A 27,408-nucleotide genomic window follows, 5' to 3' on the forward strand; every position below is an offset into this window, starting at 1 on the left:
CGGCCACCAGGATGCCACTCTAGTTTGTGGATCAGAGTTGTCGCAATTGATCTAGACGTGCCGACAATCATTCCCATAACCGTGTCCTGATCAGGAATTACAGCAGAACACGGGTCGCAGTATAATACTCAGTGCTATTCCTGAGCTACCTGTGGGTTGGCATATTTGGGACTAAGAGCTTGGATCGGAGTATTGTGGATATTACAGAAGAGGGCCAATTTCCAGCTTGGATCAATGAAGTTTACTACAAACTATGAGCAGCACTATGAGGATGAAAGTAATGAAAACGTCTCTATCTTGTGACTCTAGTATGCTTGTATATGGCCGTTTAAGCGTCGAATAGTCAGTCCATGTCAAAGTTACACCTTGCCCAAGGATAGTCGACGTCAAGCATTCATTCATGGCTCATTGCACTTTCTAGATGCCATCCGCTGTAAGCCATCCGCAATGAGCAGGCATAGCGAGCTTCATACCGGCACATTGCAGTACCATGGCTGGCCTGTCACTTGGACTTCATTCCTGTCAACCATTATTCCTCACCCTGTTCCCTCAATGCGACAGTGAGGCATGATGCGTTGACTCCTCAAGACCCGACGTCGAAGCAAGTGCCCTAGGAGGGATCCTGCACCAGATGCCTGGTATACCATTAACAGGCCACAAGAGCAGTGCTCTATGTGGACTAGGAACTGTAAAAGCAAATAGGATGCGTCTAATCATAGGCATGGGTATTACAGAAAGATGGATATGACATAGTATCTATTCTCTGGGCCCTCGCCTTGGAGACATCGGATTCATTTCTAGCACTATTTGTGTCTTTACGATTTTTCACATAGGGATATCATGGTGTCATATAAACAGCCTGACTGACATTGAGGATTTGAGAGGTTTACAACGCGTGCGTCTCGTGGACTGGGACATTGTTCAGGCCAATATAAGTGAATATACATATAATTGCCATCCCGGAAGACGGCTCTATTCCCAGCAAACCCATCCCTTGAATCGCAGCATACACTTTTCCAATATAACATCGTAGCAGATCCTGAATAGCCATAAGTTTCATCAAACCGTACGAAGTAAGTCCATATCGATTTCTCAGACCAAAGGTTTTATGGTTCTTGAGCTTGTCAGCTAGTTGTTGTATGTTCCCAAGTTGGAATGCCAGCTGTAACATGATGCGTTCCTTAGAATTGCAAATGTTGTCACATTCCCGACATTCTTGTGTTTGTTGTTTTGTCTTCGCCCAAAACTCACGCAAGAGAATTCTTCTCCTCTTTCCTTGAGGATTTGGATCGTGTGTATGCAGTATATGACTCTACCATGTCGAGGAAGGCAATCTACCTACTCTCCCTTCCCATTCTCAGCAACGTGATCGTTGCCAGCCCAGATGCGCGCGACACCAACAATGACCGTAAGCATTGACACTGATTCTATCGCTCCAGCACTCACTGACAGGCCAGTGCTCCCACACACATTCGAGCCGCTCCCACTCGGCTCCATCAAACCGCGGGGATGGCTTCTGGACCAGCTCCATCTGATGGCAGACGGTCTCCCCGGCCACGAACATGACTTCTATCCCATTGTGACAGACAGTCGCTGGCTCGGTGGGCACACAGACTACAACGATCTCAACGAGGGGCTGCCATACTGGTTCAACGGGCTGGTTCCTCTGGCGTACCTGACCGACGACCAGCGACTCAAGGACCAGGTCTGGGGTGTCGCGGAGCATGTGCTGTCGCATCAGCAGGAGGATGGATGGCTAGGCCCAGAGACAAGCCCAGAGACGCGTAATTTCTGGGGCCGATCGCCCATGTTACTCGGTCTGAGCCAGTTGGCGGAAGCAGAGGCCGGGACAGAGCTGGAGGGCAGGATTCTGGATGCGATGCATCGGTTTGTGGAGTTGATGCATACCATGCTGACAGATGGGTATAGAGGGTTTGTACAGCAGACTGACGAGGATGTGGATGATCGGTGGGGACGCGCGCGAGCGGCGGATCTGGTGCTGAGCTTGCAGTGGCTGTATGAGCGTGATCCGAGGGATCGGGCTGGGCGGCTGATGGAGTGTATGCGCATGCTGCATGAGAAGGCGCTGGACTGGGCGGAGTGGTATACGGATGGCATGTATCTCAAAGACGACCTCGACGCGATACCAATCGAGATAACAGATCGGTATGACCCGTTCGAGCACGGGGTTAACGTCGCCATGGGATTGAAGAGCGGAGCAGTGTACAGACGGTTCACGCGCGACGAGCAACTAGCTTCCAGCTCTCTGCGCGCCGTCAACTGGACTCTGATGTACCATGGCACCGCGACAGGATCGATCATTGGCGACGAGCGAATCTCGGGGCTGAGTCCCACACGCGGTGTCGAGCTCTGCACCGTCGTCGAGACAATGTTCTCGCTGAGTTACCTCTACCATGCTCTCGGGGAGAACTCCCTGGCTGATCAGTGCGAGATGGCCGCGTTCAATGCCCTGCCGGTCATGACTCTTCCGGACTGGTGGGCCCATCAGTACGTGGCGCAGACGAACCAGCCCATCTCTCACCGACTGGACCGTTCCCCGTTCCAGAATGTCGAAGAAATGGGCCAGACGTTTGGACTGGAGCCCAACTACCCCTGCTGCACTGTCAACCATCCGCAGGGATATCCGAAATTCGTCTCGGCGGCATTTGCACGACACGGCGAGAACGGGATCGCGCATGCTCTCCTCGGCCCTATGGAGGCCCATACCTCGACGAGGAATGGCGTGCATGTAAGCATCGTCTGCGAAACAAAGTATCCGTTTGCCCAGCGTCTGGTGTACACGGTTGCTGCCGATGGGCCATTTGACTTCCTCGTTCGTATTCCCGGCTGGTCCACATCCACCGAGATCCTGGTAAATAACTCCCCATTATCTGGTGCCACACCGGATACACGCACAGGAATGGCCAGGATCCGTCTCGATGAGGGCACCACCGAGGTCGTTGTGAGTTTCTCCGCCGGAATTCACGTTCACCACCGTGCAAATGCCACCGTGTCCATCTCGTACGGTAACATTCTTTACGCCATACCCGTGCCGTATAGCATGGACTCGCAGCCGGATCGGAGCTATCCGAACTTGCCCGACAATGTGCGCGACTACGAGCTCCTGCCGACCGCTCCCTGGGCATATGCCATTGACCCTGCCTCTGTGCGGTATAATGGCCTCAATGGTGAGCTACCCAATCCACTGTGGACGCTGGGGGCGCCTACATCCGTCACGGCGAGGGTGTGCCAGATTGCCTGGGACTTGGTGAATGGATACGCGTCTAACCCACCGGCGAAAGGTGACCGAGCATGTCTGAGTGAACCCTACGATATTGAGCTCGTGCCGTATGGAAGCGCGAAGTTGCATATGGCGGAGTTACCAGTGATGGACTGAGTGGTCTAGAATTTCTTAAGAGGAACAAGGAGCGAGCACGAAGATTTTGAATTCAAAGTATGACTGACTGAAAAAAAGATTGTTTCGAATATGTCCACCAAGGAGAAAATCCCCCTCCCCTTCGACACTATGCCTTAGAGCTCTAGACTCTATGCGTGACAAGCAGTAATCGTAATGCATCACTCCTGGTATCCTATATACACCTGCACATCTCCTGGATTATTTAATCCCCGAACAATGACTACGTATTGCTCATTTCCAGCTGGAAGAGGCGGTCGCAACCGTTCCCGCGCACTGGCTGGGCACATTGTACGTGCGGTTAGGGTCATTCTCCCACACAATCTGTCCGTTGCTCTGCTTCTTGATGAACTTGTACTCGAACTTGGTTCCGACGGGCAGAGTGATAGTGGCGCGCCACTCGGGGTTGCCGGGAGTGTACTTCTCGGCGGACAGGGCAACAGCCTTCTTCACGTCCCAGCCACCGAGCTGGGGAATGGAGCCGACGATGAAGACGCTGTCACCGTAGTTGGTGGTGACGCGCTCCTGGAATTGGACTGGGAGGGTGCTGGCAGCAGTGCATGTTGTGCCAGGCTCGGTGGCAGTCGTGGTGGAGGGCGTCGTGGTGGTGGAGGGCGTGGTGGTGGTGCTGGGACCAGTGCTGCCGCAGAGACCGCTGCCGGCGACCCAGGAAGAGGGAACGAGGACGCGAGGCTGGCCGGAGACCATGGGAACGGGGATGATGCCGTTTCCGCCGACAGTGAGGGGAGTGCAGGTGTACATCTCCATGACGGTGGCGCCGGATCCGTAGCCATGTCCGCTCAGCTGCATGGTGTAGCCGTCGCCGGAGGCACCCTTGTTGCTGACAATGGTAATTACCTGGGCGCCATCGCGGGAACCCTTGCGCATGGCGAGGGTGGTGGTGTCGTGGTAGAAGGGGTTGTTCTGAGGAGGGTGAGAAAGGGAGCTTGGGACCGGGGGTGGGAAGGGCAAAGACTTACGCGTGCGGTGACATATCCAGAGTCCTTGGAGACTGCCAGGCTGCGGATCTTGTTGGTCTTCGCAATCCAGGTGTAAAGCTCGGCGTTCTTGTTGTAGCCGGAAAACCAGGTGGCCTCACGGTTGTGGGGATCCTCGCCACCATCGTAGTGCTGCTCCTGACCGGCGTAGACGATGGGAATACCGTCGGTGAGGAACATGAAGGTCAGAACGTTCTTGGCCTGGGAGATATCATTGGTGTAGCTACAGAGGTCAGAAGAAGAGTCAAATCAGGATGCTAGGGAGAGACGTACTGGGCAAAGCGGGGGTTATCGTGGTTCTCAATGAAGTTGCCCAGCAGAGTGGGATCCCGGCATTTGTTGGAAACTGTGCCAATCATGTTTCTCAAGTCACCCATGCTGCCACTGGTGGACTTGAACGCATTGAGGAGAGGGTAGTAGCTATTCCATGTCAGCACGGAAGGTGAATGCCGCTCTCAGATCAAACTTACATCGGGTAGTTCAGGACACCATCCATGTGGTTCTGGTAGTCGCAGGTGTAACCTGGATCACCCGAGAAGATCTCGCCCACACAGTAGACGCCAGCAGCGTCATTGTAAGGACGCCAGAAGTCTTTCTCAACGTGCTTGACGGTGTCGATACGCAGACCGTCGACTGGGATCTGTCAGTAATTGCGAATCTTTGGGGGGGTCATTGGAGTTGCGTACTGGAGTAATCCTTGACCAGGTCCCGGACCCAGTCATACCAGGTGCTTCTGACCCAGGGGTGGGTGGTGGCCAGATCCGGCAGCGAAACGGTGTTGCTGCCTAGCCAGCACTTCTCAACACTGTTCTGGTTGTTGTAATCCGTGATGGTGCAGAAGCTGTTGTAGTGCTCAGCCCTGTTGAAGGGGTGGAAAGTGTTGAAGTCAACGTTTTGTCCCGATCCGCGATAGCCCTTGAATGTCCTGGTTAGAAAGGGAGCAAAGTCGAAGACAAGAACGGAAGGGCTTACCATGTGGTTGGCAACAACATCGACCATCAGGTACATGCCACGGGCATGCAGAGCGTCGGCCAGGTTCTTGAGGTCCTGCTTCGTACCATGCTTGCGGTTGACCTCATTACTGGACAGGGTCAGTGAATCGTCGTGTCAAATTAGAAAGTGTCGAAACGTACATGTTCTGCTGCCAGTAGCCGTGGTAGGAACTACCATCGCCAGTGCTCTCGTAGAATTGCTCAGTGACGGGGGTGATCCAAATGGCAGTAAAGCCCATTCCCTGGATGTAGTCGAGCTGCAATGGGGGGTCAGCTTTCCTGCAGGCACACCGAGATAGCACTCGCTAATTCTTACCTGATTGATGATACCTTGCCAGGTTCCACCGCAATACATCTAGTTCAGTCCACTTGTTAGAACCAGCCCTCGAAGACCTTGTCAACCAGACCGGAGGTGCCCGGGAGACGTCAGAAGGAGGGTCAGACATACCCGCTGGTTAGTATCGCAAGGTGCGGATGTGGACCTATCGTCGCGACCGAATCGATCCGTGAGCAAAAAATAGATGGACTGACTACGCCATTCGGCGGGGGTTAGGGCATTGACGGCCTGCCCGAGCAGGGACAATGACAGGGGGACAGTCGACCACTTCATTCTGGCGAGCTGCGACTTGATGCGTTGCTTTGTTGTGCAGTGTCTGGTGCTTCTCTATGTAGAAAAATATGGGGAAAAAGAGCTGTTGCAAACCTATGCTCAACCGGTCTTATGTACCTGTTTTTTTTTTTTTTGCCAGAGTCATGTTCCGTATTCCTTTCCCTACAATGGTCTTGGGGATGGCTTCAGGTGAATAATGCCAAGCAGCAACGTCTTGGATTATTTCCCGAATCTCACAATCTACAGCCCAGTCCCGCATTTTTTCGAGGTCAGTATCATTTCCTCGTGTTCCACCATGGCATGTCGGAACCGAAGTTAGACTTCGACCAAACCGTATCGTCTTAGGCAGCGATCACGGCGATAGGTTCGCAGGTCCGGGACTAGACGAGGGCACTGTGAGCCTCGTTCTCGATAGACTCGACCCAGATCATCAGATGTCCCTCAGGAGCTCGGCAGTTGTGTGCAGAGCAGACGCATGTAATCTCAGGTGAAGGACTGATGACTGTCTTCGTGTGGGTGGCAGGGTTTGTGATTGGCAGCGAGGCAGGAGATGGGGGTATTCCGAAATCCCTACAGGGATGGACTGATGGACTGATGCAGAATGCAGACAGAGAGCGGGTTTCGTCAGGACTCTTTCTTTCTCCACATTTGAGAGACATGAAGATTACGGCACTGCAAAATTAGACGATCCTGGAGTGCAGAAAACGGACGGGAATTGACCCTCGGAAGTAAAAGCCGTAGGAGGCTTGAAGGCGCAACCCTAATCACCCAGGATGAACGGGGATTTGATGATACGTTCGCCTTGGCAGTTGGCAGATGCCCCAGCACTCCGAAACCACCGACGGGAACAGAGTCCTGACTCCTGACTCCTGACTCCTGAAGGACTGGCTGACCAATGCCTGGCCGAAATGAGAGGCTCATCTACGCAGGGGACGGCGAATTTGCGGGGAATCTTAATTTATGGCTGGTTTCCCGTGTAGCTTCAGGCTTGATCCGAATTGGCAGCCCGTCCGGCACTATACTCCCTTTAGTACCGTCAACTTTTGGATCCATTTCTGGGCCACTTCCGCCGCCTCCGCAAAAGCCAAACTCAAGTGGAATTATGGGCCAACCGAGGGGTATCGTGAGATTCGTGACCAGGGTGGATGAAGGAGGTTGCCAGGCGAATTCCCAAAAAGGCAATAGAAGAAGTTTCAGAATGGACTAGGAACTACCCCCTGACTACACGGGCATAGTCTAATCATCTAGCGTCGGAGCCACAACACCACTCGTAGCCGTGGGAAAAGGAGGAAATCTCCGTGCAGGATTGTCACAGTGGCCAAATCCGACTGCAACCGCTATCCTCCCAGGAGGTTCAATCGTTGGTATTGGCTAGATGTCCGTGGCTGCTGGGGTTCGCATTCAGCATCACATGAGGAGTGCATGTCTTGTTGACGGAATATGGCGTCCCCCCGTGGGGAATCAACGGCTTTTCACAAGCTGAATGCCGTGGTCCGGGAAGGCGTTCGGCGCCGAAGTTGCGAATGCCCTCACACTGCCTTTGCTACCCAATGGAGAGATTCTGGGATGGAGAGGCAACGGCAGCGAATTGAAACAATGCGAGCAATTTCTGGCTTTGACGAAATTGGAAACTCCACTGGACGGAGATTGTTTCGAGTGCTCACACAATACCTCCGACATCAGACGTGCCAGGAATCAACTCATGCCGACAAACCTATAAGAAGGAGGGCTCGGACGTTGGCACTACTCCATCAGTCCGGAATCAAGGCGATCATCTCTCGTCTTCTCTTGTTTCTGCTGTCTTGGACATCTTGGACCTTCTTGGACTTCCTTGGACTTCTTGGCCCTCCATTCCCTATACCGTTCTCTCAGTTCTGAAACAACCGTTGCCTGCCTGATCCAGTCATGGCTCGTGGTATTTCTTTCGCTCTCTGGGCGCTCTCCCTCGGCCAGAGTGCCTTTGCTGCCCCCAATGTCTCTCCTCGCGCCGGAGTTGGTTCTCTGGACTCTTGGTTGTCCGCTGAGACCACCTACTCTCTCAACAGCATTCTCACCAACACCGGATCCAACGGTGCCTATGCGAAGAGCGCGAAGCCTGGTATCATCATTGCCAGTCCCAGTCTGGAGGGTCCTAATTGTACGTCGAACTTGACTGTCCTGATCATCGCGATCATCCTGATCGCCATCATCCTTGATCGGATCATCATGATCATCGTGATCATCATGATCATCTTGATCATCTTGATCTTGATCGGAACCGCTCTGAACCTGCCTGGTGATCTTCTGGATCGTCGTGATCATCGCTGACATGCTTATCTAGACTACTACACCTGGACTCGCGATGCCGCTCTGACCATGAGAGTGTTGATCGAGGAGTTCCGCAACGGAAAAATCGAGCTTCAGAATGTGCTGAAGGACTATATAAACTCGCAGGCTTTCCTCCAGACCGTGGACAACCGCTCTGGTGGTCTCGCCAGCGGTGGTCTGGCCGAGCCCAAGTACAATGTGGACATGACCGCCTTCACTGGTGACTGGGGTCGTCCTCAGCGTGATGGCCCAGCTCTGCGTGCCACCGCCATGATTGACTTCGGCAACTGGCTGATTGTGAGTTTGGGGATGCCCTTCGTTTGGTCGGGACTTTCCAACTGACTTTCTCTAGGACAATGGCTATGCCAGCTACGCCAAGGACAACATCTGGCCCATCGTCCGCAACGATCTGTCGTATGTGGCCCAGTACTGGCCCCAGAGCGGCTTTGGTATGTTCTCCAACCATTTTCGGGTCACCACTGTTTTGGCCCACGGACTAACCGTCTCTCTCTCTCCAGACCTCTGGGAAGAAATCAACAGCATGTCCTTTTTCACGATCGCTGCCTCGCACCGTTCCCTCGTCGAGGGAAGCGCCTTTGCCAAGCGCGTTGGCGCCTCGTGCTCCTGGTGTGACTCCCAGGCCCCCCAGGTTCTCTGCTACCAGCAGAGCTTCTGGACCGGCTCCTACATGAAGGCCAACACTGGCGGTGGCCGCTCCGGCAAGGACGCCAACACCGTCCTGGCCAGTATCCACCTGTTCGACCCCGAGGCTGGCTGCGACGATGCCACCTTCCAGCCCTGCTCTCCCCGCGCTCTCTCCAACATCAAGGTCTTTGTCGATTCTTTCCGCGGCAGTCTCTACCCCGTCAACAACGGTATTCCCCAGGGCAAGGCCGTTGCCATTGGCCGTTACCCCGAGGATGTCTACTACAGCGGAAACCCCTGGTTCCTGACCACCCTGGCCGTCGCCGAGCAGCTGTATGACGCCATCTACCAGTGGAAGAAGAGCGGCGCCATCACCATCACCAGTACTTCGCTGCCTTTCTTCCAGGAACTGTACAGCGCTGCTTCCACCCGCACCTATGCCTCCTCGGACCCGGCCTTCAACGCGATCATCGACTCGGTCAAGACTTACGCCGACGGCTACGTCAGCATTGTGGTATGTTTTTTTTCGGTCCCCTCCCCCTTCTCCCTCGGCTCCAAGATCTCTCCTCCGCTAACCACAGACAGCAATCCCACTCCGCCAACAACGGCTCCCTCTCCGAGCAGTTCGACAAGACCTACGGCATGTCCACCTCCGCCCGCGACCTGACCTGGTCGTACGCCGCTCTCCTGACTGCCAACGCCCGCCGCGCCGGTGTCGTCCCCCCGTCCTGGGCCGCAGCCCAGAACAACCAGATCCCCGGCTCGTGCTCCAACAGCGGCGCCACCGGCACCTACCAGCCCGCCCCGATTAACAGCTGGCCCGTCCTGAGCAGCGGCACCCCCGGCACCCCCGGCACCACCACCACCGCCGCGACTGTTGGCACCTCCACCACCACCACCGCGCCCACCAGCACCACCACCGGCCCCGGCCAGTGCACCGTCCCCACCGCCGTGTCCGTGACCTTCGACGAGCTCGCGGCCACCGCCTACGGCGAGACCATTCTCATCGTCGGCTCCATCCCGGAGCTGGGCAGCTGGGACGCCACCAAGGCCGTCGCCCTCAGCGCCACCAAATACAGTGCCAGCAACCCCCTGTGGTTCGTGACCATCGACCTGCCCGCCGGCAAGAGCTTCGAGTACAAGTACATCCGCAAGCAGACCAACGGCAACGTCAAGTGGGAGAGCAACCCCAACCGCTCCTACAAGGTGCCTGCCACCTGCAACACCTTGACTGACGTCAAGAACGATACCTGGCGGTAAAGGTGTGCCTGATGCAGGTGAATTCCGTGCATGATGATGATGATGATGCACGAAGATTTTGTATAGAGATTGTGCGAGATGACGTGTGAGAAGATTGAATAGTTTTGAGTTCTGGTAGATGTGAAGAATGTGATTGATATATTCTGATTTTGATTTTGATTATTGAACTGTGTAATTCGAGTGATCTCAACCCTGAACACCTAGGAGTAACACAGCAAGGTCCGAATGGCAAAGCAGAGCCATACGTGATACATGATACATCCCAGTCAGTCGTGCAGATCGCCCTGTCGATCGTGATTAAAATAGACAGATTCTGGCCGAGTCCATGTTTGACCCCAACCCTGCGTCATGGTACATATCACAACCGCCCAGGAATGTCCATCTGGTATGCATCGTTACGTAGGGGTCCCCTGAGCCTTGCATCGTGGCCGGGCGCATCATTTGTTAGATGAGACGGATAAAATCCTCAGAGAAACCCTCCCCCCCCCCCCTCCAGCCTCCCACACTTCCGACCTGACTGACAGATTGCAACCACAGAATGCACTTCCGACACCAACCTCTCCTCTTCCTCCCACTCGTCGCGGCGCTGACCCCCCGCCAGCGCGCCGAACCCGCCCTCACGGCCCTGCAGACATGGTACAACACCTCCAGCGGCCTCTGGGACACCTGCGGCTGGTGGAACGGCGCCAACTGCCTGACCGTGTTGGCGGACCTGGCCGCCGTGGACGATTCCATCCGCCCGACGGCCACCGCGGTGTTCGCGAATACCTTCACTGTGGCGCCGCGGTCGAACCCCGCGCCGGGACGCGGGAACGACACGTATGGGCATGTGGCGGCGCGGGGAAGGACGCTGAATGGGACGGGGACGGGGACAGGGAATGGGAATGGGAATGGGACTGGGAATGTGTCGCCGTGGCTGGACGGGGCCTACGACGATGACGCGTGGTGGGCGCTGGCGTGGATCGCGGCGTACGACGTGACGGGTCGGCGGGAGTATTTGGATCTCGCAGCGGGGATCTTTGATCAGTTGGTACTGTGTTCCTTTTTTTCGCATGTGGAAGATGGGGAGAGTTCAGTGCTGATGAAGGGGCCTCCTGTAGAGCAAGGTCTGGCCGTCCCGGTGCGGTGGGGGTATCTACTGGGACTACACGCACCGCTATGTCAACGCGATTGCCAACGAGCTGTTCCTGTCGCTGGCGGCGCATCTGGCGAACCGGGTGGACCAGCGGGAGTATGTGTCCTGGGCGGAGCGGGAATGGGCGTGGTTTCGGGACAGTGGGATGATCAATGCCAACCATACGGTCAATGACGGGCTGACGGAGGACTGCCAGAACAACGGACAGACGGTGTACGTTCGTTCCAACTTTCTTCCTTTTTCTCTCTCTCTGGCGGCGGATTCGGATTCGGATTCCCCTGGTCTTGAGCTCACACTAACGGGGAAGGTGATTGGGAGGGGGGCAGATGGACGTATAACCAAGGGGTTGTCCTCGGCGGGCTGGCCGAACTGTACCGGGCCACGCACAACGCGACCTACCTGGAGTCGGCGGCGCAGATCGCCAAGGCGGCCATTGCGGCCCTGACGGACTCGAATCAGGTGCTGCATGAGTCCTGTGAGCGCGACGGCTGCGGCGGCGACAGCACGCAGTTCAAGGGGATTTTCATCCGGAATCTCCGATTGTTGCATTCCGTCGCGCCTGACAAGTTGTACGGCCAGGTCATAGCTGCGTCGGCGGAAAGTATCTGGGCGAATGATCGCGATGGGGAGAACCGGATGGGCGTGAACTGGGCGGGTCCATTGCAGACGGTGGACGCCTCGTCGCATAGTTCGGCGCTGGATGCGCTGGTGGGAGCGATTGATCTGTAGGGGTCATTTGCACTGGGTGTATACGTAGTATATTGGTATATATCTATATATCTATATATCTATATATCTATATATATATATATCTATATATCTAGTGATGTTGGTCAGGCTGCAGTCACGTGCCACCCCGACTGACCGTCGCTCATTGGCGGGCTTTCTGAAATGACAAGCAGCAACACCGAGTCTGGCCGGGTCTAGACTTCTTGGACAGCCAATCATGCTGGTTGGAAAGACTCCACTTCCAAGGCACAGTTCCGCCAGACCCACACCTCGGCTCCAGTAATTTCACTTTTTTTCCTCTGGTTTTGGGTATTTTTCATTATCCATCACTGCCAACTGTCAAGTCTGTCTCCAGTATCAGGTTTCAGGTCTCTACTCGGAGCTGATTGTTAGATCCAAGTCTCTCTAGAGTAATCAATTAGTTAGATAGAGGACTAGACCCAGTTAGGCCACTGTTCCATCTTTCTGTCTCTCTCTCTTTCCTCTCTTTCCTCTCCTTCCTCTCTTTCCTCTCTCTCCTTTCGTTCACCCTCTCCATCACACACCTCAAGAGATGAGCTGAGGTCTTCCTCCCTTCTCTGGACGACCCAGCCAGAGTTCTCCCTGCGATGCGCATCCCCATTGCTGTACAGCTGGGCCTCCTGGTCCTGGTGACCGCCCTCGTGGGTTTGGCGGTGCTGTCCATCACCATCGTAAGTCCCACTGATCGACATCCCCCAGCCCTAGTCCTTGAGTCCTCGAGTCCAAAGACCCTAGGAGGCGCATCCCGATCACTGACTCCCTCTCCAGTGGGTCAACAACTCCAACTTCGTCATCAATGTGCAATCCGAAGGCCTCGAGCTGGTCGCCACCATCAAAGCCAGCCAGATCGCCTCCAACCTCAAACTCATCGAGTCCACCTGCCAGACCATCGTCACCCGCCTGTTGATCCAAGGCGCCCTCGGTCGTTTCTACAATGGCAACTCCAGCGACGCCAACTGGACCGCGTCCGTCACCGACGTGCGCTCCGCCATGGGCAGCGGGAACTACCTCGATCTCTATCAGGCCACCATCTTCTCGCGCAACAGCCAGGGCAATCGCCACGGACTACTGAATGTCACCACCGCCGACGTCCCCGAGATCATCCTGCCCTACCCCTCGTCCAACGGCACCCCCGTGAGACTCGGCGATGACGGCCTGGGCTATCCCCCCATGCTCTACCCCAACCTGACCTACCTCCCCGCCGCCGACGGCAGTGAGGTCCCGGACGTCTACGCCTTTCCCGACTACAAGCTCGGTCTGAGTACCGCCCTGTTGCTTGGCCCCTTGGCCATCAACAGCTCGTTCTCGCTCTTGTCCGTTACCGTGCCCATCATCAACAACACCTCGGCCACCGATATTCTTGGTTACATGACGTAGGCTTTCTCCCCTCCACCCATGTCGTGTCCGGGTGCTGACCCCGCCGCTATCTTCTAGGGTCGTCGCCAGCGCCGCCAGCCTCCAGTCCGTCATCAACACCCGGGATGGACTGGGCAATACCGGCCAGATCCTGTTGCTGGGTCCAGCCCGCCCCGAGAATCGCTTTGCTCCCGACGCCTATCCGGCCACCGCCACCTCCGAGCCCAACGTCAAGGGTCTCACGAACGCCGATGTGCACTACCTGTTCGAGCCCACCCCGCTACCCGGCCAGGACACCCGCCACGGCGGTTCCGCCAGCCGGAACAACTTTGCGCTGTCTCGATACCCGCTCGCCCGGAAACTCTTCGCCCAGCCGTGGCTCGTGGCCAACAACTCCATCAGCGACTTGTCGACCACCAACGAGTACGGCCACCGCGTGGCCGTCGGCGCCATCCGACCCAAGACCAAGATCGCCCAGTGGATCCTGTTGGTCGAGGAGTCGCAATCCGAAGCCTTGGCGCCCATCCACCAGCTGCGGAAGATCATTCTGGCCTGTGTGTTTGGCACCATGGGCCTCATCCTGTTGATTATCCCGCCGCTCGCCCATTGGGCCGTCGCCCCGATCCGCCGACTCAGCGACGCGACCCGGAAGTCGATCGAACCCCCCTCGCAATCCCCCCACAGTCGGCCCGCGTCCACGGAACCCCTCCCGGACGGCCCCTACGGAGGAGCCGGAGGAACCGGATCGGATCCGTCGCCGCGCCCCTACGATGAGCACCACATGGACGAAAAGGGCACCCGGGCCGCCTGGGTGAAGCATTTCCGCTGGGTCAAGGACCGCCCCGTCAGCGCGCACAGCAGCAACGGCAAGACCTTCCAGATCCCCGGTCGGGTCAAGGAACGCCGACACCTGGTCACCGACGAGCTGACCGAGCTGACGAGCACCTTCAACGAGATGTCGGACGAGCTCTCCATCCACTACAACCGCCTGGAGGAGCGCGTGGCCGAGCGCACCCGCGAGCTCGAGGCCGCCAAGCAGGCCGCCGAGACCGCCAACGAGAGCAAGACCCTGTTCATCGCCAACATCTCGCACGAGCTCAAGACCCCGCTGAACGGGATCCTGGGCATGTGCGCCGTGTGCATGGGCGAGGATGACCTGCCGCGCATCAAGAAGTCGCTGCAGGTCGTCTACAAGTCCGGCGACCTGCTGCTGCATCTGCTGAACGATCTGCTGACCTTCAGCAAGAACCAGATCGACCAGGCCATCCGCCTCGAGGAGCACGAGTTCCGGCTGTCCGACATCCGCTCGCAGCTGGCCGTCATCTTCCAGAACCAGGTCCAGGAGCGACAGATCAACTTCCACGTCCACTTCGTGGGGGCCGACCGCAGCGCTCCGCTCCCGGGCGACCTCCCCGCCCAGGACACGGCCCTGGCCCCCTCGCGCCCGGCCATGGGCCCCGCGGGCACCGGCCGGCTGCGCGATATGGTGCTCTGGGGCGACCAGCACCGCATCCTCCAGGTGCTCATCAACCTGGTCAGCAACAGTCTGAAGTTCACGCCGGAGCACGGCCGCGTCGAGGTGCGCATCAAGTGCGTGTCGGAAGTCGACCCCCCCGCCAGCCGCCGGAACTCGCGTCCGTCGTCGGACGCCGGCTCGCACCCGCCCCATGATCCGCTCGACGCGGTGCAGATCCGCGACGAGTTCCACCCCCCCGCGCTCGCGCAGCTGCGCACCCTGATCTTCCACTTCGAGGTCGAGGACACCGGCCCCGGCATCGCGCCGCACCTCCAGAAACGCGTGTTCGAACCCTTCGTCCAGGGCGATCTGGGCCTGAACCGGAAATACGGCGGCACCGGTCTCGGTCTGAGTATCTGCGCCCAGCTCGCCCGCCTGATGAACGGCACCATCGCGCTGGACAGCGAGCCGGGCGCGGGCGCGCGCTTCACCGTGGAGATCCCGCTCAAGTTCGTCAAGGAGGCGACGCCGAGCACGCGCAGCTCCAGCATCGCCGGCTCCCGCACGCCCAGCGTCTTCTCGCTCGACGACCTGCAGAGCCTGACCCGCCCGCCGTCGAACAACGGCTCGATGAGCGGCTCCGTGCGCAGCGACCCGCTCACCACCGCCTTCGACAAACAGGATCTGCAGCCGCGCCTCGTCGGCCTCAGCCAGCCCTACTTCACCCCCGCCAGCACCGCCACGCCGAGTCGCCCGGCGCCCGACGGCGCCGCCGCCGCCGCGGACAGCGCGAGTTCCGGCAAGGTGCGCGTGCTGGTTGCGGAGGACAATGCCGTGAACCAGGAAGTCGTGCTGCGGATGCTTCGGCTGGAAGAGGTGTACGACGTGACGGTCGTCAAGGACGGGCAGGAGGCGTACGACACGGTCAAGGCGAATATGGAGGAGGGCAAGGTGTTTGATCTCATCTTCATGGATATCCAGGTGTGTCCCGTTTCTCCCCCCTTGCCTTCCGTCGGATGGTCTTCATTCAACTCCTGCTAACCGTCATGGATAGATGCCGAATCTGGACGGCTTGCAAAGTACCCGTCTCATCCGCGGGATGGGCTACTCGGCGCCTATTGTCGCGCTGAGCGCTTTCTCGGAAGAGAGCAATATCAAGGATTGTATAGACTCCGGCATGGACATGTTCATCAGGTGAGTTCTCCCGTTCTTCCCATTGGCGCCCTCTATCGCCATCCTAACGCATGCGATAGCAAACCCATCCGACGACCGGCGCTGAAGCAGGTGCTGAACAAGTTCGCCACGATCCCGGAGGAACCGGAGAACGGCGCAGAGTGTTGAGAGCTGACAGGCTTATTGCGGCTTTATCTCAGCTAGATCCATTAGTTACCTTTGATTGTACATATATTGGTCTTAATTTCGTGATATGATCCCCCTGATCTTTGTCCGCCGGGAGTAGACGGAGAGTCCCCGTATCTTCAAAAGCAGACGCTGCGGTGACTGCAAAGAGCGTTGGGCCTGGAATGAAACAGGGCTGTCATGACGCTCAGCCGTATAAAGAGGATGTCCTTCATCGTAGCCCAGCCTCTTTGTTGGGTTCGTCTTCTTTGTCTGCCCCCTGATGTGCTCGATAGAACAAAGCTGCCGAAATACGATGCATAAAGCCCTTGTCTACTCATTGACAAAGCTCTCTCCCCAGCGCCGCACCATAAATAGACCAGACGATCTACCAAATGGTGCATCCTCCTCCTTCTCCTCCTCCTCCTCTGCAGAAGCAACCAATCTACCCCCGTCTCAACCTCCAGCATCCCCAATACCCACGAGTCAACATGGATAACCTCCCTTCCGGCCCATACACCAACTACGACCCCAACTGCCCCGGCACCTACACAGCCACCAACACCACTCCAGTCCCGCTGCATCCCAGCCGCACGTCCCAGTCCTACACATACAGCATGGTCTTCCGCGTGCCCGACCAGCCGTGGCCCTCGCTCGCGCTCCTGACCCAGTGCCTCGACAAGGTCCGCCGCCGCGACTGCCGCGTCTTCAGCTCCCTCGAGGCGATCCAGCAGCACGGCGGCGCCCACACCGGCGACCTCATCCTCACCTTCACGGTGGCCGAGCCTATCGACGCGGTGATCTTCGTGTCGGCTGAGGGCGCGATCTCGCTCCAGATTCGGAACTGGAATGTGGACCGGAGTATGCCGGGGTGGTGTTTGGTGTCGGGTCCGTGAGTTTTTGTTTCTCTCTCTTTTCTTTTCTCCTATATCACTACTCTAGGGGGTTTTTTTTTTAGTAGGTCGTGTGTACAGTCTCCGAGTGAGGATTATGGAATAGTGCAGGATGCGAGCTCGTCGGAGGATACAGAGGTCCCTGGTGGACTCGCGCTTGGCTACGGGAGGATGACTCGGTTGTTGAATATGCAGAGAGTTTTGCGGGATATTCAGGCTTGGAGATGTACATCTAGAATCAACTCTCCAGTGGATTCTGACGGAGGTAACTTGAGACTCCTGGATATAGATCTGAGAAAATTCCAGCTTACTGCAGCTGACAAAGCTCGCCCAGACAGTCTTCTCATCGCTGACAGCTGGGGAATACCCGAAATTGCCGCATTTCCGCATCGGGACGTGCCTCTTCCGCAGACGTATAAAATATAAAAAGACGAGGCTTTTCAGGCAAACTCCTATCCAAACTAAACGGCCTAGATATAACCCTTCAACACTTCTAATCTCCGGAATATTCTCCCCTTCCCCCCTATCCTCATCCGGAACGATCAACACACCCTTCTCGCAGAATGAGTCACATCGCATCCACCCTCACCAAAGTCTATCCCTGGGTGAAACCGCCCATCATCGTGGGCGCCCCCATGCGCGTCATGTCCGGCGCCGCCATGGCCGTCGCTATCTCCCACGCCGGCGGCCTGGGGTTCATCGGCCCCAGCCCCAAGACCAGCGAGATGGCCACGGATCTCGAAGAAGCCTCGTCGTCAATCACCACCCTCCGCGGCTCGGCCGGCGCCTTCCAGGCCCTCCGAGCGGATGGTCCGCTGCCCGTCGGCGTCGGCTTCCAGCTCTGGAACGACGACCTGGAAACGGCAGTGGCGCTGATTGGGAAGTTCAAGCCTTGCGCCGCGTGGCTGTACGCGCCGCGCAACGGGCAGTCCGATCTCGACGAATGGTCGCGGCGCGTGCGCGGCGCGTCGCCGCAGACCCGCATCTGGATCCAGATCGGCACGGTGCGCGAAGCCAGGGAGCTGCTGCGGGGCGCCGAGCGGCCGGACGCGGTGGTGATCCAGGGCGCCGAGGCCGGTGGGCACGGCCGCGCCACCGACGGGATGGGTCTCATGTCGCTGTTTCCGGAGGTGGCGGACGTCCTGGCCGCGAGTCGGCTGCCCTTGTTTGCGGCGGGGGGCATTGCGGATGGGCGGGGAGCGGCGGCGGCGCTGTGTCTCGGGGCGGCCGGGGTGGCCCTGGGCACGCGGTTCCTGGCGGCGCGAGAGGCGCGCATCAGTCCTGGATATCAGCGGGAGGTGGTGCGGGCCAGTGATGCGGCGGTCTCGACGACCAAGACGATGCTGTATAACCATCTGCGCGGGACCACGGACTGGCCGCCGGAGTATAGTCCGCGCGCGATCATCAATCGGTCGTATGTGGAGTATCAACAAGGGCGGCCGTTTGAGGAGCTACAGAAGGACTTTGAGGCGGCGCTCAAGGAAGGGGATCAAGGTTGGGGCCCTGAAGGGCGACTGCCTGCGTATGCTGGGGCGTCGATTGGGCTGGTCCACGAGGTCAAAGACGCCGCAAGCATTGTTCATGAGCTTCAGGCGGATGTGAAGAAGCGGATTTCGATGGTCGCAGTCTGATTGACTTTTTTGCCAGGGGGCTATCACTGGAGGCCATTATTCCCATCAGTAACTCATACAAAGGTTGTTGTTAAGACGAGTAGACAGAGTAGCCTTCGGATGAGCAAGACCACTTGACTGTCAGGTCGCTTCTTTTCTCTATACTTGGCTACAGAGAGACAACGCATCAGATCATATCTCTTGAAGAGCAAAGGTCTGTTCTGTTCTCGCGCCAGCGATCTGCAATCCATCAGTAATCAGTGTATCACTCGCATTAAGCTCCACTGCCTAAGCCCAAGGGAATCCTGGATCCTGCTTTATGAGCACCATTGAAATCGCTTCACTAGTCCGCCAGGGATGGTCAGCGTCGCATGATCAACCCTGCAAGTCGTACCACTTGTCGCTGCAGGCAACGGCTGTAAATCACTCTGGTCAATCAGAGACAGGATCGCTCTTCTTCCAGACCACGATTCCAAGCAGACAGGCGCTAGTTCGACGCATCTCGCCCTGTAGAAGGATTATTCCCCCCACCATGACTGTATCTTGGCAGCCCCTCTGCCCCTCTCCAGGAAGATCTCATTCTCGCAGCTTAGAATTAGTTCGATGGATTGAAAACTAAAATCACCGGCTGATAAGAATCACCTTGAAGCAGATTACGTGTGAGTTCCGCACGGAAAGATCCGAGTCGCGCGGAATTCGGCTGCATATTCCACTGATACTTGCTACAACGCTGCCCTTACTATATAAGAATGCCACGCTTCCTCACTCCTTCCCTCTAATCAACACACAGAAAACACGACCATAATGTCCCTCACGATCACCGGCTCTGCCGGCCGCGCCATCTCCCTGCCCACCGGCCTCTTCATCCACAACGAATTCACCCCATCCTCCACCAACACCACCCTCCCCGTCGAGAATCCCACCACCGGCGATGTGCTGGGCACCGTCTCGGCCGCCAGCGAGGCCGATGTCGACCGCGCCGTGACCTCAGCGACCACCGGTTTCGCCACCTGGCGATCTACCCCGGGCGCCCAGCGCGCCCAGCTCCTGCTCAAGCTGGCCGATCTGATCGAGCGCGACGCCGAGGAGTTCGCCTCGATTGAGGCCGTGGACGCGGGCATCCTGTTCACCGACGGCATGCGCATGAATGTGCCACAGGCGGTGGCCAACCTGCGCTACTACGCCGGCTGGGCCGACAAGATCGACGGCCGCACCTTGGACATGGAAGGCGGGGTGGGCTATACCTACCGCGAGCCGCTGGGGGTCTGCGCAGCCATTGTGCCCTGGAACGCGCCTCTGTAGGCCCGCATCCTTTTCCCAAAAGAAAAACGCCAGTTCTACGAACTAATTGTCATCCAGGATGATCACGATCTGGAAGCTGGCCCCCGCGCTCGCCACCGGCAACGCCCTCATCATCAAAACCTCCGAAAACTCCCCCCTCTACGGCCTCAAGCTCGCCCTCCTCATCCGCGAAGCCGGCTTCCCGCCCGGTGTCGTCAACATCCTCACCGGCCCCGGCTCCCCGACCGGCCACGCCGTCGCCGCCCACCCGCTCATCCGCAAGGTCGCGTTCACGGGCTCCGCCGCCTCGGGCCGCCGCGTGCTCGCCGCCGCCGCCCACTCCAACCTGAAGAAAGTCAGCCTGGAGCTGGGCGGCAAGGGCCCCAGCATCGTCTTCGACGACTGCGATCTGGAGAACGCCCTGTTCTGGACCCGCATCGGCATCACCGCGAACAACGGCCAGACCTGCGCCGCGGGCTCGCGCATCTACGTCCACGAGCGCGTCTACCACCGCTTCCTGGACGCCTATGCGAAGGCCTCGGCCGACGCCCCCGCCGTCGTCGGTGACCCGCTGGACCCCGCCACCACCAAGGGTCCCATCGTGAACGCCGCCCAGCATCGGCGCATCCTGGGCTATATCGCGGAAGGGAAGGAGGGCGGGGCGCGGCTGCTGTTTGGTGGCGGGAAGCTGGGCGAGAAGGGGTATTTTGTGGAGAATACGGCGTTTGCGGATGTGGCGGAGGACGCGACGATCATGAAGGAGGAGATTTTCGGCCCTGTTGCGGTATGGTTTCCCTTTTTTTTTTTTTTGGTCCACGGAGGATGCTGCATAGGGCTGAGCTGATTTTTGTCAAGAGTATCGCCAAGTTTTCGTCCGAGGACGAGGTCGTGCGCAAGGCCAACGACTCGCTGCACGGGCTCAGCGCCGCCATCTTCACCAACGACGTCAACCGGGCGTATCGGGTCAGTCGCGCGCTGGAGTCCGGCCAGGTGACGGTCAACGCGTGGGCGATGCTCAGCCCGAATGCCCCGTTTGGCGGCGTCAAGGAGAGCGGGTTTGGCCGCGATATGGGCGAGGAGGCCTTGGAGGGCTGGACGGCGGTCAAGACGGTCAAGTATATGATTCAGGGGTTGAAGCTATAGCGCTACGGTGGTTTTCATACTTGTCTCTACATCGATATATACATGCATGCATGTTCACGGCAGTGGGATCGGATGCATCTTGTGAAACACGTTCGACGGGTCATACTTGGCTTTGAGGGCCTGCAGCCGGCCCAGGTTCTCCCCGTAGATGTTGGTGACCACCGAGTCGCCCGCTGTCGCGCATTAGCATGTAAACCAAATATCCATCTCATCCAGACGGAAAACAGGGGCCACCACTCACGCTCGGCGTAGTTGATGTACTGCGGCACCTCCACCTTCGCCCTCGCATCCAGCTCGCGCTTCCACCGCGCCTGCACCTCCCGCGCCCACGCCCGGTGCTCCCCGTCCTTGCTCGCGTCCGTCCACCGCAGGTTGATCAGCCCGTTCTGCGTGCTGCTGCGGCTGGCAAACGCCGTCGCGTCGCGCGCCACCGCGCAGATCCGGCGCATGTCGTAGAACTCTAGCAGGATCGCCGAGGCCGCCAGGTCCGGGTCCGCGGCGAGCTTCTGCGTGAACTCCGTCAGCAGGGAGCGCGCCAGCGCCGCGTCCAGCGGCGCGTGGAAGAAGAGGCCCTTGAACGACTTGCGGTCGCCGTACGTGGCCATCGGATTCTGCAGGCTGTTCAGCTGCTCGTACGGGACCATGGCGGCCGTGTTGACGACGGGGCCGAGACCGAGCAGCCCCGCGTAGTGTGCCTCGCCTTCTGCCTGCGTGCCGTTGTAGAAGACGAGCACGTTGGGCATCGGCGCGGGGGCGCCTGGCGGCTGTGCCAGAATGCAGATGGCGCCGGCGCGCGGGTCCGGCTCCGCGACGGTGGCGTTGAGCTGGGTGACGACGGCCTCGAGCTGGTCGGGCGGGAAGGCCAGGATGCCCGCGTAGACCGGGTTGGTCTGCTCGTGCGCCTGGTAGGTGAAGCTGACGACGACCCCGAAGTTGTAGCCGGCGCCGCGCAGGCCCCAGAAGAGGTCGGCGTGCTCGGTCGCCGAGGCCGTCACGATCTCCCCGCTGGGCAACACCACCTGCGCCGCCAGCAGGTTGTCGATCGTCAGCCCGTACGTACCGCTCAGCCAGCCGTAGCCGCCGCCCAGCGTCAGGCCGCCCACGCCCGTGTGGTTGACCGTGCCCCCGACGGCGGCGAGCCCGTGCTTGGCCGCCGCCTCGTCGACATCCCGCCAGACGGCGCCGCCGCCCGCCGTGACGGTTTTAGCGGCGGTGTCGACGCTCACGGCGTTCATGCGCGACAGATCGATGACCAGGCCGCCGGCTGAGGAGCTGGTGCCGGCGACCGAGTGGCCGCCGCCCTTGACGGCGAGGTCGAGGCCGTGCTCCTGGGCCCAGAGCAGGGCGGTGCGGACATCCTCGGCGTCAGTCGGCATGACCACGAGGCCCTGCATGTATCAGTCGGGCAGCCTCTCCAGGTTCAGGGGGTTGGATTGCGCATACCGCTGGTTTGAAGCCCGTGTCCGACCATCGGCGGAGGGTGTCCTGGTACCCCTCTGCCGTGGGGGTGTAGACACTGGCGGACCGCAACTGGTCCTTGAGGGAGTTGATAGCTGCGTCGGAGATCATCTTTTTGGTACTGTGAGAGAAAAATGGGGAGGTTCAAACGGGGCAGAGAAGCATGGAAATATAAAGGCGTCTTGGACCCCGCTTACAGCTGCTGATCATCATTCATCACTAATCAGTAACAACAAACCCCCCACATGGCCAGCTTGCGAGAATGAAAAAGCGCCGAGCCAAGATCAGCCAGCCTCGAGGCACATACTTGGTAAACTATCTGACCAATACAAGAATGCTGTTCATCGCTCAGTGGCAATTGAGCGGTCGGAGATTAAACAATTGGTTGTCATTCACAGTGGCATTCATGATCTGGGATCACCGACCCGCCAACCAACCGCTCAGTGCCAATTGGCAACCTGGCCTCAAACACTCGGTGAACTGATAGATATAAGATTTAATGATCAAGTCCGACTCCTGCATGAAGGATATCTACACCTCTAACTCATCAATGCGACGGTAACTCCACCACCCCTGCTCCCTTCATCTCTGCCCCCGGCGCCTCCACAGGGCCTCTGGACCGTTCTCGCGAAGTCATGGGGGCTGGAGGCGGAGGAGACGCCGGTTCCCAGTACATCTGCTGCGTCTCGTGCAGCTCCACCGGCTGGTGCGCCTGCGCTCGCCTGCGTCTTCGCATCAGAAGCCAGATCAGCGCCCCTGCGAGGATGACCCCGACTCCGGCGCCGACGCCAATGCCCGCTGATGCGCCGGTAGAGAGTGAGGCGCTCGAAGGCGCGGTGGGCGTTGCTGCTGCAGTGGTGCCTGTGGTTGGAACGGCATCTGTGGTTGATTTTGTCGCTGTCGTGGACGACGACGTGGACGTTGAGGCAACACTCAGGTCAAAGATCGGCCGCGGCAGATCGACCGTCTCGCCCTTGGTCGCATTCGGCTGGTTCTTGCACGCCGAACTCATATTATCCATGACTGCTGAAATTAGCCCGGGTTCCCTGAACGAGCACGCACTCCATGTATCTTACAGTTCCCCATCGACACCGTACCCGCTTTCCCGCGCAGGCAGGCGGCGCAGTCGGCGGCGTACGTGAGGAAGGCATTGTTGTTCTGCGTGCAGTAGTCGTACAGGGAGACGTGGTTGCCCCACCACAGGGTCTTGAAGACGGGCTTCAGAGGCAGACACTGTGTTTCACAGGGGGACAAGGCGGCGGAGGTCGAGGCTTCAAAGACGCAGACCTGCAGTGTGTATTTCTGGTTGACTGTTTGCCGGTGCGGTGGTCAGTAGAGCGCGCCGAACGAACAGGGTGTGTTGGGGGAGTTGGGGGGGGAGGGGTACAGATAAACCAGTAGATATCGCTGTCGTACGGCGTCCGGTAGGTTGTACTGGTACTTTCGCACAGCAGACAGTTCTTCATCTTGATGCCCTCGGCCGTCGTGTTGTAGTCGGCATCCTTGCAGATCAAGTCTCGGTTTTCGGTCTTCGCGGTGCCACCGCAGGTCACCAGGCAGGGAGAGCCTTCGCTCACGACGACTGCCAGAGAAGGCGCTACGAGTAGAAACACGCCGAGCAGGAGGAGGAGGACGTTGGCCATGTTGGGGGGGAGAAAGGCCATCTTGGCCGCGGGGAAGTGGGTGTTGGACGAGGAAAGGGATGAGGAGAGCGCGAGGCAGCGAGCGCTGTTGGGCATGTTGCCAAATTATCTAAGATCGGCACCAGCCAGCTCGTCAGCAGCTGGAACTTTGTTTGGCATCCGACAAATTATTCATGGCTCATGGGCTCATCACCAAACTAGCTGCATGCACTACGATCCACTCCAGACTAGCTGGCTGGGTTCTGCCCTGTCAGTGCCCGTTTCAGCGCTGATCCAGCGAGGCTCGGCATCAGCGATCAGCACTGATTAATTCCTGGCTTCTCGGGGGCCTTTCGAGGCTGAATCGTCCATCGTCGTTACTTCATTCTATGTACATTGTCCCCTAGATGAATACGGTTAAGTGTCTACCGGGGATCGACCAAGGATTCAGAGGGATTATCAACATTAGGTCAACACCTGCTTGGAATACTTCTCATACAACTCTGGATACCACTTCTGGCCCACGTCTGGGTGGCTCAGGATGCGATTCCGCAGATATGCCTCGCCAAACTATCCCCCGTCAGCAACTTTCTCTTTCCCGGCTCCTTAGGGAACCTCGAAAAGGCAAACCACTTACGCAGGAATACAGCGGCGACAGGAACTCGCTGGGCACGTCCACCGCCCGCTTCTTGCGATCGTCCGACGCCGGGATCTTCTGCACGATATGCGCGGCCGATTCCTTCAGTTGCGCCAGAGTGAGGTCCAGCCGCACCGCCAGGAAGAAGGGGATGCTGTACCGGGTGCGGGTTGTCGGGGCCTAGACAAGCAAACAAGCACAGTTCATCAGCCATGGTCCATGGGCGCTAATGCACACTTAACTCGACAAAAGAAAAAAAAAAAAAAAAAAACGTACGATCACTCGATGCGTCGTGGCCGTGCACACCCCGCCCGTGATCGCCTCGAAGCCCTGCTGGATGTTCACGACCAGACTGCCCCGGATGGGCGGCGCATCGATCCATTCGCCCGCCTTGTTCAGAACCTGCAGCCCCCCCGTATCATCCTGCGACAGGAAGGTGAACAAGCCGCTGGAATCCTTGTGCGGGCCCACGCCCTGCGACCCCGGCGGCGACTGCGGATACTTGACGAACTTGAGCCGGTCCATGTTCCCTTGGAAGGACTCGAAGGTCGTCGGCGGCAGAGACAGGCACTCGGCGACCGATCGCATGAACAGCTTGGACACCCGCGACGAGGCGGCGATGTAGTCGTCGACCAGTTCTTGGGCGCCGAGGTAATCGGGGTACTACGTTTTCGGTGATGAGTCGTGGTCTTTCTTTCTTTCTTTCTTCCTCACGGAGGCACTCGGGCTAGATTACCTGACTGTCTCCCTCGACCCGCTGCCAGAACGGCGCCTCCGACGTCCACGGCTTCATCCCCGGGGTCCCGAAATCGAACTGCTCGCGCCAGTCCGTCTTCGCCGCGGTGGTCTCCGCGCCCAGTTTGGTGTATCCCACGAACGCGGGCGAGTTGATCATGTTACATTTTTCCTTGGTCTCCTCGGGCAGCGCGAAGAGATCGGGGAGTCTGGCGTGTGTTTTTTGAATGAGATCCTGCCTCGCGATCAGCCTTTTGGGGAAGGGAGGAACTAGGGAAATGGTTGCTTACCTCCATGCCATGGTTGATCAAGTACAGGAACCCCACCACGAAAATGGCCTCGCGGAGTTGCGCGAGAGTGTCCTCTTTCGTGGAGGGATCCTGCAGACGACTGAAGTCGATGATGGGGATGGAGGAGAAGTCGGCCATGCTGTGCTACTTGCAGATTGAGGAATGGAAGTGATGGAGAAGAGCGAAATGAGTCAAGAAGATGGCAACAGACGAGGATGACGGGACTCGAAGCGGGGCCGGAAGGAATTCCGAGGTTAACAAAATGCTATGAGTATTTCGTCTTCTTAGATCGTAGTTTACCACGACAAGTTAAACAGAAGAATGGCGTGATTGCAGACTATGAAATCAAAACAGATCTAGGTTGTGGCAATTGCTAGATAGCAAACGTAAGATGCGAAAGAAGTAGTCAACTATGTACAGAGCATCCCACGACTGCGCAGTCCAACCTCTCCCCCTCCTCCCATTACCTTATCTTATCTTCTTTTTTTTTTTTTTTCTATCGAGTAGAGAGGCCACTTGGAGCCAACGGACTGGTTTGATTCAACTCGCAGCTGGGCGCCGTCGCGGGTGTTGATGCCGTCGCTGACGTTCTCGAGGTAGCTGTTGTAGATGTGGCCGATGCCGAAGCGGAGCGAAGGAGCACGCGAGTTGACGTTCTTCCAGTAGGTTGCCGCTGTAGGTGACGCGCCGGTGGCCCTTGTCCGAGTGGCCGACCAGCGAGGCCTTCCAGTGGTCGTGGATGTAGCTGTTGATCGACCGGGTCGATCCAGACGTTGTTGGAGTACTCTGTTCTTTCGTAGGGAAAACCCCTCCCCCCCTACCCAAAGACTATGAGATAGGTACGAACGCCAATGGCATCGCCATTGCTAGCCAGAGCATTCTTGTCGTCGCTCTTGACTGCAGCGGTGAACGCCGCTTATGAGGAGACGGTCGTCGTAGTACCGCCGGCACCAGGCTTCTTTGGGTTGTTGAAGCCATATAGCTCAAACATCTGGTCACGCCGCAACACCATCCTAGACACCCGACTGCTTGGCAGAATCTCTTGGCCTTCTAGCTCAAAGCCGGTGCCTTCAGGGGGTCATCGCAGAGCCTATAGGTCATAGGTGGACGGACTGCTGTCGATGGCTGTCACACGACGCCGCATTAGGACCGCAAGAAAGAGAATAATTTCCGTTCTCTAAACCGCCCTGCACGGTGACCATCCCGGCCAGGAGAATACTCCATGGCTTTCACATGAACACATCATTCTTCAGCAGCAGCCAAGGCCGGGGTAGAGACCGACAAGCTGCATCATCCTAACAGCATGGCACCAGACGGAGTGAAGCTCACTGACTGAATGGGCGAATACAGTGATCCGACCTTGCCAAATTCGAGTCTCAAAAATGAGGTAGAAAAATATCCAGTTTCAAAGCTTGTGTAGGGCGGACCATTGCCAAGGACGCCGGGGTTTCATCCGCTCGTCCATCTGCCGGGCCTG

At 58.0% G+C, this 27,408-nt stretch overlaps 11 protein-coding genes across 11 annotated transcripts, besides 18 other annotated features; 7 read left to right on the top strand and 4 right to left on the bottom strand.

The window, feature by feature from the left end:
- Nucleotides 1-1,317: 1,317 nt before the first annotated feature.
- ACLA_094060 (uncharacterized protein) lies at nucleotides 1,318-3,397 on the top strand (the record flags this gene model as incomplete). The annotated part of the gene is made up of 2 exons (XM_001273132.1): nucleotides 1,318-1,408; nucleotides 1,458-3,397. The coding sequence occupies 2 exons, from the start codon at nucleotides 1,318-1,320 to the stop codon at nucleotides 3,395-3,397; spliced, it is 2,031 nt and encodes a 676-aa protein (XP_001273133.1).
- Nucleotides 3,398-3,649: 252 nt separating this feature from the next.
- On the bottom strand, nucleotides 3,650-6,015 carry ACLA_094070 (putative alpha-amylase; the record flags this gene model as incomplete). Its single annotated transcript, XM_001273133.1, has 9 exons — nucleotides 3,650-4,339; nucleotides 4,396-4,636; nucleotides 4,687-4,833; nucleotides 4,884-5,046; nucleotides 5,100-5,328; nucleotides 5,386-5,494; nucleotides 5,547-5,662; nucleotides 5,722-5,760; nucleotides 5,854-6,015. The coding sequence occupies 9 exons, from the start codon at nucleotides 6,013-6,015 to the stop codon at nucleotides 3,650-3,652; spliced, it is 1,896 nt and encodes a 631-aa protein (XP_001273134.1).
- Nucleotides 3,992-4,047: a microsatellite.
- Nucleotides 4,002-4,042: a microsatellite.
- Nucleotides 6,016-6,868: 853 nt separating the features above from the next.
- Nucleotides 6,869-6,894: a microsatellite.
- Nucleotides 6,895-7,815: 921 nt separating this feature from the next.
- Nucleotides 7,816-7,858: a microsatellite.
- A 62-nt stretch (nucleotides 7,859-7,920) lies between these two features.
- On the top strand, nucleotides 7,921-10,227 carry ACLA_094080 (putative glucan 1,4-alpha-glucosidase; the record flags this gene model as incomplete). Its single annotated transcript, XM_001273134.1, has 5 exons — nucleotides 7,921-8,152; nucleotides 8,336-8,619; nucleotides 8,675-8,771; nucleotides 8,841-9,481; nucleotides 9,553-10,227. 5 exons carry the CDS (start codon nucleotides 7,921-7,923, stop codon nucleotides 10,225-10,227), a joined length of 1,929 nt encoding a protein of 642 aa, XP_001273135.1.
- Nucleotides 8,171-8,261: a microsatellite.
- Nucleotides 8,176-8,268: a microsatellite.
- Nucleotides 8,179-8,225: a microsatellite.
- Nucleotides 8,214-8,261: a microsatellite.
- Nucleotides 9,801-9,824: a microsatellite.
- Nucleotides 9,822-9,888: a microsatellite.
- A 538-nt stretch (nucleotides 10,228-10,765) lies between the features above and the next one.
- Nucleotides 10,766-12,091, top strand: ACLA_094090 (putative glycosyl hydrolase; the record flags this gene model as incomplete). The annotated part of the gene is made up of 3 exons (XM_001273135.1): nucleotides 10,766-11,257; nucleotides 11,328-11,575; nucleotides 11,689-12,091. 3 exons carry the CDS (start codon nucleotides 10,766-10,768, stop codon nucleotides 12,089-12,091), a joined length of 1,143 nt encoding a protein of 380 aa, XP_001273136.1.
- Nucleotides 11,080-11,131: a microsatellite.
- A 36-nt stretch (nucleotides 12,092-12,127) lies between the features above and the next one.
- Nucleotides 12,128-12,181: a microsatellite.
- Nucleotides 12,128-12,182: a microsatellite.
- Nucleotides 12,128-12,184: a microsatellite.
- A 380-nt stretch (nucleotides 12,185-12,564) lies between these two features.
- Nucleotides 12,565-12,610: a microsatellite.
- An 89-nt stretch (nucleotides 12,611-12,699) lies between these two features.
- Nucleotides 12,700-16,265, top strand: tcsB (putative sensor histidine kinase/response regulator TcsB/Sln1; the record flags this gene model as incomplete). The annotated part of the gene is made up of 5 exons (XM_001273136.1): nucleotides 12,700-12,783; nucleotides 12,881-13,485; nucleotides 13,547-15,905; nucleotides 15,979-16,118; nucleotides 16,178-16,265. The coding sequence occupies 5 exons, from the start codon at nucleotides 12,700-12,702 to the stop codon at nucleotides 16,263-16,265; spliced, it is 3,276 nt and encodes a 1,091-aa protein (XP_001273137.1).
- A 392-nt stretch (nucleotides 16,266-16,657) lies between these two features.
- On the top strand, nucleotides 16,658-17,158 carry ACLA_094110 (uncharacterized protein; the record flags this gene model as incomplete). The annotated part of the gene is made up of 1 exon (XM_001273137.1): nucleotides 16,658-17,158. One exon carries the CDS (start codon nucleotides 16,658-16,660, stop codon nucleotides 17,156-17,158), a length of 501 nt encoding a protein of 166 aa, XP_001273138.1.
- Nucleotides 16,666-16,691: a microsatellite.
- Nucleotides 17,159-17,718: 560 nt separating the features above from the next.
- ACLA_094120 (nitronate monooxygenase) lies at nucleotides 17,719-18,786 on the top strand (the record flags this gene model as incomplete). The annotated part of the gene is made up of 1 exon (XM_001273138.1): nucleotides 17,719-18,786. One exon carries the CDS (start codon nucleotides 17,719-17,721, stop codon nucleotides 18,784-18,786), a length of 1,068 nt encoding a protein of 355 aa, XP_001273139.1.
- A 783-nt stretch (nucleotides 18,787-19,569) lies between these two features.
- ACLA_094130 (putative aldehyde dehydrogenase) lies at nucleotides 19,570-21,189 on the top strand (the record flags this gene model as incomplete). The annotated part of the gene is made up of 3 exons (XM_001273139.1): nucleotides 19,570-20,063; nucleotides 20,125-20,830; nucleotides 20,902-21,189. 3 exons carry the CDS (start codon nucleotides 19,570-19,572, stop codon nucleotides 21,187-21,189), a joined length of 1,488 nt encoding a protein of 495 aa, XP_001273140.1.
- A 54-nt stretch (nucleotides 21,190-21,243) lies between these two features.
- ACLA_094140 (FAD-binding oxidoreductase) lies at nucleotides 21,244-22,758 on the bottom strand (the record flags this gene model as incomplete). Its single annotated transcript, XM_001273140.1, has 3 exons — nucleotides 21,244-21,362; nucleotides 21,431-22,577; nucleotides 22,633-22,758. 3 exons carry the CDS (start codon nucleotides 22,756-22,758, stop codon nucleotides 21,244-21,246), a joined length of 1,392 nt encoding a protein of 463 aa, XP_001273141.1.
- Nucleotides 22,759-23,194: 436 nt separating this feature from the next.
- On the bottom strand, nucleotides 23,195-24,386 carry ACLA_094150 (uncharacterized protein; the record flags this gene model as incomplete). The annotated part of the gene is made up of 3 exons (XM_001273141.1): nucleotides 23,195-23,670; nucleotides 23,724-23,957; nucleotides 24,035-24,386. The coding sequence occupies 3 exons, from the start codon at nucleotides 24,384-24,386 to the stop codon at nucleotides 23,195-23,197; spliced, it is 1,062 nt and encodes a 353-aa protein (XP_001273142.1).
- A 348-nt stretch (nucleotides 24,387-24,734) lies between these two features.
- Nucleotides 24,735-26,069, bottom strand: ACLA_094160 (isopenicillin N synthase family dioxygenase; the record flags this gene model as incomplete). The annotated part of the gene is made up of 5 exons (XM_001273142.1): nucleotides 24,735-24,839; nucleotides 24,907-25,086; nucleotides 25,183-25,569; nucleotides 25,643-25,876; nucleotides 25,932-26,069. 5 exons carry the CDS (start codon nucleotides 26,067-26,069, stop codon nucleotides 24,735-24,737), a joined length of 1,044 nt encoding a protein of 347 aa, XP_001273143.1.
- Nucleotides 25,154-25,177: a microsatellite.
- Nucleotides 25,595-25,617: a microsatellite.
- Nucleotides 26,070-27,408: the final 1,339 nt, after the last annotated feature.

This window comes from Aspergillus clavatus, genomic scaffold (assembly GCF_000002715.2).
Source record: "Aspergillus clavatus NRRL 1 1099423829798 genomic scaffold, whole genome shotgun sequence".
Classification (NCBI taxonomy): Eukaryota; Fungi; Ascomycota; class Eurotiomycetes; order Eurotiales; family Aspergillaceae; genus Aspergillus; species Aspergillus clavatus.